Source organism: Asparagus officinalis, chromosome 9 (assembly GCF_001876935.1).
Source record: "Asparagus officinalis chromosome 9, Aspof.V1, whole genome shotgun sequence".
NCBI lineage: Eukaryota > Viridiplantae > Streptophyta > Magnoliopsida > Asparagales > Asparagaceae > Asparagus > Asparagus officinalis.
In genome coordinates this window covers 1,590,040-1,599,640 of record NC_033802.1, presented here as the reverse complement: position 1 = coordinate 1,599,640, position 9,601 = coordinate 1,590,040, and the positions used below count along the sequence as shown (strand labels likewise).

The window sequence follows — 9,601 nt, the reverse complement described above, 5'->3', positions numbered from 1 at the left end:
CAAAGTACAGGGGGGCTAGTCACACGAAGTTCCCACTTTTGGGGCCTGGACACATTTTTCCCAAAAAACAAAGATCACTTTGATGATATTGTAGGCCCACTGGGCTATTTTCTAATGGGCCTCAAAGTCCAACACTCTCAATTTGTTAATTAATGGCGGGAAAATAAAAAGGGTTTGAAGAAAAGGATCTCCCCCAAATTTCGCAAGGGAAGAGAATACAGAGAATGCAGCAATCCAAGATCAGCGCCTTTTTCAGACCTTGCTGCCCTAAAAACCAAAACCCAAATCAAATTCAAATCAAAGATTTATCGAAGAATCAAAGCACAACTACGCCAATTGTCGACGAGCAACGAGATCTGAAGCTTAATTCGAACAGGTATTTGCTCATCTTGTGATTAAATATTGTTCTAATTTCTTTTCCCCAAACCCCGCAAATCTGAAAATCTTGTGATTAGTTTGTTTTCTCAATTCAGGTTTCATCTTTTTGTGATTCTGATCAAAACCCATGTTTTAATTTTGGAAGATAACAACTTATGAACAATAAAAATATCTATCTGACATTATTATTATTATTATACTAATTCGGTAAAATTCAATAAAACTACAGAGAAAGGAGTGACACGTTAACAAAATCTGTGGGCAAAATCCTCAACAATAAGAGAAGTTATGCTCAGTACCATTTGGAATTGGGACAATCCAATTTCCTTCTTCACACTTGCTCTGTTTGTGGATTGATGTACGCTCGTGGAGATGAGAGGGATGAGAGGCTTCACAAGTTTTTTCATAAGGAATATGAACAGGGAATAGCATTTAAGGTAATTATGCATTTGATTTTAGGGAATGAATTATGCTCTTTTCTCTCTCTTGTTGATGTATTTTGATTTTGTGCAGGGTTGGAGCGAGGAGAGGGTTGTCTCTAGATATAATAATAACGGTGACCGGATTTTATTGGTGTTAGATGGTGATCCTCCAGCTCAAAAGCACAAGGTTTCGATTCTTTTTCATGTTATGCCGCGTTACTTTTATGGTGTTTCTTTATATCAGGATTGTTATGCTATGTTGTTCTATTGATGGATCAAAGTAATTCCACAATCACAAGGGAGACTACAGTGTTGTTTGTGTTTCTTTTACTATTTCAAATTTTGCGCTAAGTATACTCAAAATTAGAAAAACAAGCACACAGTTGATGTCACTGATTTTGTACCAAAGTTACAAGGGATAGAAGGTTATAACTCTCAGCCATCATCGCAACCACGAAGTTCTTATTGTATCTTATTTTTCTTTTGCTTGCAATAAAATGGAAGAAGAATGGAAAACAAATAGTGCAAATGTTCCACATTAATTGATGACCTACTGTATTGAAGGTTAAGCAAGTCATTAATATGACGGAGAAGGAACTCGGCTTTGTAGAAGGGGAGCTTAACCATAAACTCTGTAAGGTAATCTGGCCTTCTAACAATAGGAGGAAAGAACAATATTTTCCTTGTAATAATCGATTTCGATAACATCTTAATCTAGTTGTTCACTTGTTTTATATAGGTTTATCTGTTCATTTCAAGCCACAGAGTTATTGGATGCCTTGTTGCAGAACCTATAAAAACTGCACACAGAGTCATACCAGCTCCCTCATCAACTACTGATAAAATCTCTAAGAATTCTAAGAATCCAAATAAATCAATACTTCAATTTGGACAGTTTAACTTTCAGCGGGAAGTTATAAACAAATATTCCTCTGAAAACACTCACAAATTTGAGCAATGGGAAATTGGAGCCATGCTTTGTGAAGAGGAAGCTTTGCCTGCAACATGTGGTGTCAGAGCAATTTGGGTTGCCCCATCAAAGAGAAGGAAGCGAATCGCTTCGCTGTTGCTGGATGCTGCAAGGTACAGTTCATGTATGACTGGTTTTTGTTGTTTCTTGCTTGCAGTAAATTTCAAGTTAAAAGGAAATATTAACTTTTTGCCCCCTCTCTAAACAGGATGAGTTTTTCTGCAGGATGCATTTTAGACGTCTCTGAGTGTGCATTTTCGCCTCCGACTTCTTCTGGAAAGGCATTTGCATCAAGTTACAGTAACAGCGAGCAATTTCTAATTTACAGGGAGGTTGATGTTTGAACTTTGAAGGACTCTGATCATTACAGCAATCCTCCTTGGAAATATTTCCCATTCAACTGTATTCAGCATTATACGAAATGTTGTGTGAAGTTTTTTGATCTTATAAATGTGGATTAAAACTAGAAAATAAGTTAAATATGTTGTTGATGGTCTAAATCACACATGTAAACTAATATGAACTGGGTTGATTAGGGGCCGTTAACTTTTCCGAATATCTGGTTATGAGTTGAGTTGTTCTTCCCTGTATGTGTAGCAACTCATAAGAGGGCGGGGTTTATTTCCCCCGTTGTTCATCCGACGATCAAGTTAGCGAGGTACTTGAGTGGGGGGAAACTGTAGCAGTTCTTAAGGGCAACGAAAAGGAGAAAAGTGTAGGAAAATTTCTTACATTTGCATTGGGAATAGTTTTCCCTCTTATAGTCATGTAGGAGGGGCATTTTGGTCTCTCTTAGTCGAGTTTGAGCTGGTGGCTGAGTCAACGTCGACTTTACAGGTGTCGGTTGTGGAGTGATCACGGAATGAGAGCGGTCACTTCGACATTAATGAGATGGGATAGGCGGCGTACGAAGCCAGCGTGGTCCAATGTGTTAGCCCGAGGGTTCTATGTCTATTGCCATTTACGTGAAGCCTGTTTTTTAATGTACACCTTTGGTATATGATAACATCTTTCATGGTTGAATTCAGTATTTTATTCCTACAAACGAGTTACTCAGTGATCTTTAACTAAGCTCATTTGTCTTCAGGTCTCTATTTATCAAATCTATGTTTTACTACTGAATTAAATTTCAGCCACCGAGTCCTTTCTTCGAAGAGCATTTCTTAGCCCTTTCTTCAAAGAGCACAAATCTAGGCGATTTATTCAGGTTGGGCTTATGGGCGAATTTATAGCGTGTGATTCTTGAAATATATGGGATATAGAAGAATGCTATGAATCAACTGTTTGACTTCTGGTTTTCTGTCGAAAATCAGACGTCTACGCATAAAACCAAGCTTCATTAATAAAGAAACCATTCTAAGAACATAGTTTGTGCTCACGCACTCTTTTAAAAATGCACTTCATTCACTAGGTTTAGTTTTTCGGGAAACAAATCAAGTTATTCTACGAACTGCGAAAACTTAACAGGCAATATTAGCTCATTTTTTATTGCGTGAATCCAAAATCAATGTAATGGCTCAAATATAAACTTCATTCGGTTCAATGGTTCTCATTAATTACCCCAAGTTTCTAACTTTTACCTGGGATTTTCTGGTGATTTTGGGCTAACTACATACCATGACATCATTAAAAGACTTCCAATGAGCAACTTGCATTCAAAGAATGGAAAAAAAAAATACATAATCGTTCATGGAGCTTGTAATTTTCAGGCATTAATCAGCTCCCAAAATTACGGGGAAAGAAAATACAACATGCGGAAAACCGCATAGAGTTTTTTGTTAGACGCGGTTTCTTTGTAACGCCGAGGAATTGTTTGCGGGTAACGAGCGTTACGCGCGATAAGACCAAAGGACGAAAATGCCCTCGCACCCACCGCCTGCTAAGCGAGGGTAATATCGTCATTCGCCCTTCCAGCAACGAAAAGCAGCAACCGCCATTTTGAGGAGAGACAGGCCGGAGACCAAGGCGAACGCCCAGGGCCACTATGTCACGTGACCGCTGTCCACGTCATGCCTGCCAGGTGACTTTACCCAACACACGAAACGCCGAAACTCAAAAGACATTATCAATTAAGGGACACGTGTCCAGTTTCCAGTGAGATCTTGTTTATTTTCTTGTTGGTGACAGCTAGCAGATCCCAGCTTTCCTTTGGTAGTGCCGCGCTTTTCCACAGAGGGCGTAACGCCGCGTTCTTTCGGTTTTCTTGCACATACCACCTCGTAATAAATAACGTTTAAATATTTGCCCTTAAATTCTAGGTATTGCTAACTACCCTCCAAATATTCCAAATTTTTTCTACTCTAACAGTTATGCGCGCATATGTTTCCCTAATTAGTTAATTAACTGTGTTACTTACAATAAACATAAATCAATACACAAAAGAAAAGGAGAGTGGAGAGAGAGTATAGAGGACGGGGAAGAGTGAATATGCAACTATCTACTATTCCATACTATATTTAAGCAATACTAAACCATCACAATTAGTAAAATTCATCAATAGTATAGTAACCGCAGAAAATCTAAAGAGTAGACGCGTTTCTTTCACTCGTCCGTTAACATGACAAGTGGCCTTTAACCTTTAACCCTAATCCCAACCCTCACTGGCTCATTTGGGGCGAGCGCCTAATAACAATTTCACAGTTGTTTAGCGTTCAACGTCTAATAGTTGTTTCTCGATCGCAATTAGAAATCGTTTGTCCCAGTTATTTCTTAAAATTGTGAGTTGGCAAATACCGATAAATATATAAATGTAGAGGGTAAATATAGAAATATGATCGATTTTCCACGAGTTTACCGAAATGCCCCTCTCTTCGGTAACCGTGAAGCTGAAATACCAGTTTTACCCCTCCACCTGGCACTCAATATAACTCCCCAGTCCCAACCCGCCGCTACAATACAGGCACTCTCAAATCTCCCCTTCTCTTGTCACCCTCTCTCTCTCTCTCTCTCTCTCTCTCAAGTCTCTCTCTCTCCTCCCACCCCCCCTCCTCTAATGGCGAAGGTTCCCGGCCAAACCTTAGACGACGGGGAGCTGTGGATGCCCTCCGAGTCATCGCGAGTTGCGGTCCCACAACGCCGCGAGATCCCAAGGGGGCCCAACCTCGATACGCTGGCGACCCAGCTCGCCGCTCTTGGGTTTTTAGACCCGTGCCCGAAGCCCAATAATCTCCCAGATCTCCCCAAGGTTTTTGTTCCTTGTTTTGTTTGTTTACTGAAAAAAAAAAGCAGTGCTATCCTTCTCTTTTCCTGGCTAATTTTTTTTTGTTTTGTTATGGGTTTTTAGAATAAAACGCCGGGGACTGGTTTCGGATTCGGGTACGAGGAGTATCGGACTCCCGTCGGAACTGGTGCGTATTTGGTTGGTAACGGAGCCGTTCAGCAGTTTAAGCCGGTTCAAGCTCAGGTATCGCTCTTTATGAGCATTAACTTTTTAATTTTTGGTTTTTATTTTATGTTTATAAACCCCAAGTTCTACTACGATATATTCTTATACCCACAAACTTTCAAAATAATCCTTCAACCTGAAAATATCAAAATGCTGATACTCTTGTTTTGGGGTTACTTTTTCGGATCTTTCCGGTTGATGGATTTTGAATATTATTGTAGGTTGCAAATGGGTTTGTGCAAAATCCGCGAATGGGAGGGAGGGTTTTGCAAAGGAAGCAGCAGAATGCGGGTACTACTCAGTTTTACCCGTTTGCTGTTAACGGGTCGGGTCGAAGTTGTTCAGGGACTGGAGTTTTCCTGCCAAGGACTATCAACAATGAAGTCAGAAGAAAACCTTGTAAGCCCTGGGTTTTTTCCGTTTAAATTTATTTTATGCATACTCTGGTGATTTCAAATACTGGGTTATAAATTTTTTTTTTTAATTTTTTTTCCACTTTTGAATTCTTTTAGTACGCATGAAGGATAGTGAGCAGAGGCAACCACCTTTGAGGCCGTTGATCAAAGTTCAAGCTCCAGCAGAGCTCACTCTGCCTCCTGAGTGGACTTATTGAAACTAACCCATCTACTTCTGTGTTGGTCTAATAAAAGTTAGGGTGGGGGAGCGCATGAAAAAAAAACCAAAAAAAAATGGGGAAAAAATATAATAATAACGATGGACGCAGCAGTCAAAGGAAAGACGTACGGAGACAAAAGCGAGAAGCTGAAGAAGGTGGAGCAGGGTTCTAGTCTTATTTGTCTTTTTCTGTAGCTTTCTTTATCTTGTCCTCGGCTTGTCCGTGTCCTTTTGTGGGCTTGCTGTGAAGTTATAAATGGAATAAAAATAATAAATGAAACGGGTGTTTGTTTTTTTTAAGGGGTTAAAGGGTGGGTTAATTGCACTAAATTGATTTATTGCTTTTTTCCTCTTCACTTGAGTGATATCACATGTAAAACTTTGCACTTAATTGGTATATAGTATTTTTTTGTTAAAAGCAAAAAAAATACCGAGTCATTATATATGCTTTGCTATAGGGATCTAAAAATGAGACCAACAGGGGGACAAGTGAGGTGTCCCTTTCTTATTGCATAATGAATTGGTCATCATCAATGATGACCAACTAATTATGTAATAGGAGGGGGATATCAGGAAATTTTTTTTTCTTATAATGATGAAAATACCTCCCCCTAACATGTCAATGCATAAATGAGAGGGTTATTTGCAATTTAGCTAATGGTGAAAGAACCTAATTGATTATCTTCAAAATTGTCATGTTCTCAATAGCTCTAGCAACTCGAGATCTCAATTTGGATAGCGTATTGACTCAATTTAAATTGGAAGAAAGGGAATTTGTGCAATTTGTGTTAAGTTTGGAACTAGGGCTTCATTTCTAACGTAAATTGCTGTATTTTTTTTTTAAATATTTATCTCATTTTCATCACATCCCTTCCTTATTCCTCTCCTGCTTGATGCTGGACTTCGGAATCTTAAGTTTGTCTTCATGTTTTAAACTTTTAAGTCACTAAATTGATGAAACTTTTGTAAACTTTAGTTTATTTAAATGAAACGTTTTACAAGTGAGATCACTAACATGAAAAAAAAAACATGAAATAATAAGTTATTTTTATGCAATTTGTCCTTTTTTAAAATTATTAGATATTTTTTGTTAAGTAGAAATTGTGAAATAGTTGGAATTCTGTGCTTATGTTTTGTAAAGAAGAGTTCTTTTGTTCTGCTTTACTGTTGTTTGTACGTAAAGTGTTGGCTGTACGTTGCTTGATCGCAAGTAACAGCACTACAGCAGTGTGTTGCTTGTCCTTAGCTTTCGCTTTTGCTTGTTTCCAGGGGGATTGTGTTAATTGAGGACACAAGTAAAATTAGGGGATGTTTGGTTAAATAGTGGCCAAGAATAAGATTAGCTAATCCATAAAAAAAAAGTAAGACAATTTTATGTTATCATGGAATTTTTTTTTATTTCTATGTTTGTTTCATAACATAAAAAAAATAGAATTCAACTTTATAGAAACCTTTCAATTTCTACTCTTTAGTTTGTTTTGAGATGAGAATAGGATTTGGTCTCATAATAATATACGGTTTGTGAAAAAACGGAATCCGAAAAAAAGAGGAGGAATAGTATAAGGGGGTGTTTGGCAATCTGAAAGTGAATTTAAAATATGTAAGTTATTTTTTTTTACAAATGACTTTTACATCCATGTCAGCACGCAAGTGAAATACAATGTTTGTTTGAAAAATTAAATTATTATCGAAAGTGCAATGTGAAGATGATGTGGCAAAATAAGATTAATTAGAAAATATAATTAAAATCATTTAATTAAATTACTTACCTTTTTGTCACTTTCATGTGACTTCACCACTTTTTTAGGGGAAGTCAAAATTACATTAAATCTTATGTGGCAACTTTCTTACATCTCACTTTCATAACCACTTACATGAAAACAAACACCTTAATTGTTAAATGAAAGTAACTTTCTTACTTTCATCTTTCACTTGCATGCAAACAAACACCGCCTAAATACGTCAGTTTTCTATTCCAAATCTGACCAAATCATTAGAATTTAGGTTTCTATAAAATCAGCATATTTTTTTTAACTTTGTAGATTCTGAAATCTATAAAATCATTAGAATTTTTTATTTACAATTTTGCTATTGTTAGACCCAAATTCTATTCTTTTTCCATAAAATGGTGAAACAAACAGGCTCTTTTAGTGAAAAGTGTGAAATTTATTTGGATAAAGTTCCACAAAAACCCTCTTGAGCTTTGGGTTGATTGCACAACCCTCCCTCAACTCTAAAAGCTGCACCTAAATTCTACACCGTAGAGTAAGTTTTGCTTAATTTTGCTCTAGCTGAGTACAAGGTAATGCGTGTTTTATTACTCTCTGCAAAGTCTATAATATTCTTCTAAGTTCGTGAGTTTTTTTTTGCAAATCATCCGAAAGTTTTGTGCAAAGAAAAAATCTCCAAGGATCCAAAATATGGGACCAATAGAGGGGGACAAGTGAGGTGTCCCTCTATTGGATAATGAGTTGGCCATCATTAATGATGACCAACTCATTATCCAATAGGAGGGGGACACCTCACTTGTCCCCTCTATTGGTCCCATATTTTGGGTCCCTGTAGCAAAGCTCTTGTGCAAATCATCCAAAAGTTTGTAGGGTTGGTTTTGTACTCTATATAACTTCTATTTAATGTGACTTGAAGAGGATCTTTGGGAAAGGACAATGCATTGGATATTGAAGATTTATTCAAGTTGCATTGACCATTGACTTGGCATCGGCGGTCACTGTATCTCTGTGGGGGAGAATAAAGAGGTCGTCTTGGTTGGGGTGGAAAAGGAAGAAAATATGTCCTTGCTCTCTTGGGTAGAATAAAGAAAGTGTTTTTTAAAAGGAAAAAAAATGACTGATTATCCTTTTATTTTCTTAATTTGTTTATGAGCAGTGATAATTATACTATTTTTGTTACTATAAAGAATAAAACTATAAGGTTTATTCTTTTCAAAATTTTTAAGGGAAAAAAATTTTAGTCCTGAAGATCAAAAAACAAAGGGAAATTCCCCAATGACCCAAATCCATGGGACAGGGGAGGGGACAGGGGAGGTGTCCCCTTTCGCTCCATGCACTGTTTCATGAACAGTGCATGGAGCAATGGAGAGGGAACACCTCACCTGTCCCCTCCCCTGTCCCATGAGTTTGGGTCCCTGTAGCATTAGCCTTGCTCAAAAACAAATTCGATGTTCTCCTGTTAGGGGAGGTCAACAAGCCAAAAACTCTTTAAATCCACTTTTATATGCTCTACCCCACTAAATATAGAGCCACGTCATCAACAATTAAAAAATAGAAGGAAAAAAATATCCATAATGCCCTTGAGTAGTACATTATTAACCACTTCATCTTTTTCTTCTTTCTCTTCCAAATCATAACCCTAATCCATTCAATTGGTTATTTCTTCTTCTTTCCAATTGAATAAGATTCTCTTTTTTTTTTCTCACTATAGATCTCTCAAAGCTAGGGATTGCTTCAATTTTTCTATATAATGGCTGAAAATGCCTAATCTCCGAAGATAACTTTTAATTAGTGATTATGTTGAAGATGACTCTAGATATGTAGCTGAGGGGAGAAATGCATGTAAGGGGACAGTTACGCAAGACTTAACAATAAACACATAAACTTAATAACTACAATATAAGCTAAACAGTCTATGGCTACGCTGAACAGCTGATGAAAAGCTTAACAAATGCATAAGCCTAACGACTAATATATATAAGTTTTAACAACAGATGAAGAAATCTTAACAACCAATGTATAAGCTTAACAACAAACTTATAAGCTTAACAAGCAATGCATTTTTAACAACCGATGAAAAGAAAATATGTGGGTTCAACTT

General features: G+C 37.2%; 2 protein-coding genes across 3 annotated transcripts; both read left to right on the top strand.

The window, feature by feature from the left end:
- LOC109824117 (protein CHROMOSOME TRANSMISSION FIDELITY 7-like) lies at positions 190–2,316 on the top strand. 2 transcript variants are annotated; one of them, XM_020390642.1, is made up of 6 exons: positions 190–376; positions 608–815; positions 892–987; positions 1,365–1,439; positions 1,540–1,883; positions 1,996–2,316. In XM_020390642.1, exons 1-6 carry the CDS (start codon positions 225–227, stop codon positions 2,015–2,017), a joined length of 897 nt encoding a protein of 298 aa, XP_020246231.1. In that variant the 5' UTR covers positions 190–224; the 3' UTR covers positions 2,018–2,316. The 2 variants fall into 2 exon arrangements, with proteins under 2 accessions (XP_020246231.1, XP_020246230.1); XM_020390641.1 differs by having other exon boundaries at positions 1,979–2,316.
- Positions 4,763–6,067, top strand: LOC109824132. Its single transcript, XM_020390659.1, has 4 exons — positions 4,763–4,954; positions 5,054–5,173; positions 5,377–5,554; positions 5,668–6,067. Exons 1-4 carry the CDS (start codon positions 4,763–4,765, stop codon positions 5,766–5,768), a joined length of 591 nt encoding a protein of 196 aa, XP_020246248.1. The 3' UTR covers positions 5,769–6,067.

What these genes read in the sequence shown, in the direction of transcription:
- LOC109824117 (XM_020390641.1), top strand. Translation starts at nt 225, where the DNA reads ATGCAGCAATCCAAGATCAGCGCCTTTTTCAGACCTTGCTGCCCTAAA. An exon ending in AACAGGGAATAGCATTTAAG is followed by an intron (nt 816 to 891) that starts GTAATTATGCAT and finishes GATTTTGTGCAG; the next exon opens with GGTTGGAGCGAGGAGAGGGT. An exon ending in TTAACCATAAACTCTGTAAG is followed by an intron (nt 1,440 to 1,539) that starts GTAATCTGGCCT and finishes TGTTTTATATAG; the next exon opens with GTTTATCTGTTCATTTCAAG.
- LOC109824132 (XM_020390659.1), top strand. Translation starts at nt 4,763, where the DNA reads ATGGCGAAGGTTCCCGGCCAAACCTTAGACGACGGGGAGCTGTGGATG. An exon ending in TTAAGCCGGTTCAAGCTCAG is followed by an intron (nt 5,174 to 5,376) that starts GTATCGCTCTTT and finishes ATATTATTGTAG; the next exon opens with GTTGCAAATGGGTTTGTGCA. An exon ending in TGAAGTCAGAAGAAAACCTT is followed by an intron (nt 5,555 to 5,667) that starts GTAAGCCCTGGG and finishes GAATTCTTTTAG; the next exon opens with TACGCATGAAGGATAGTGAG.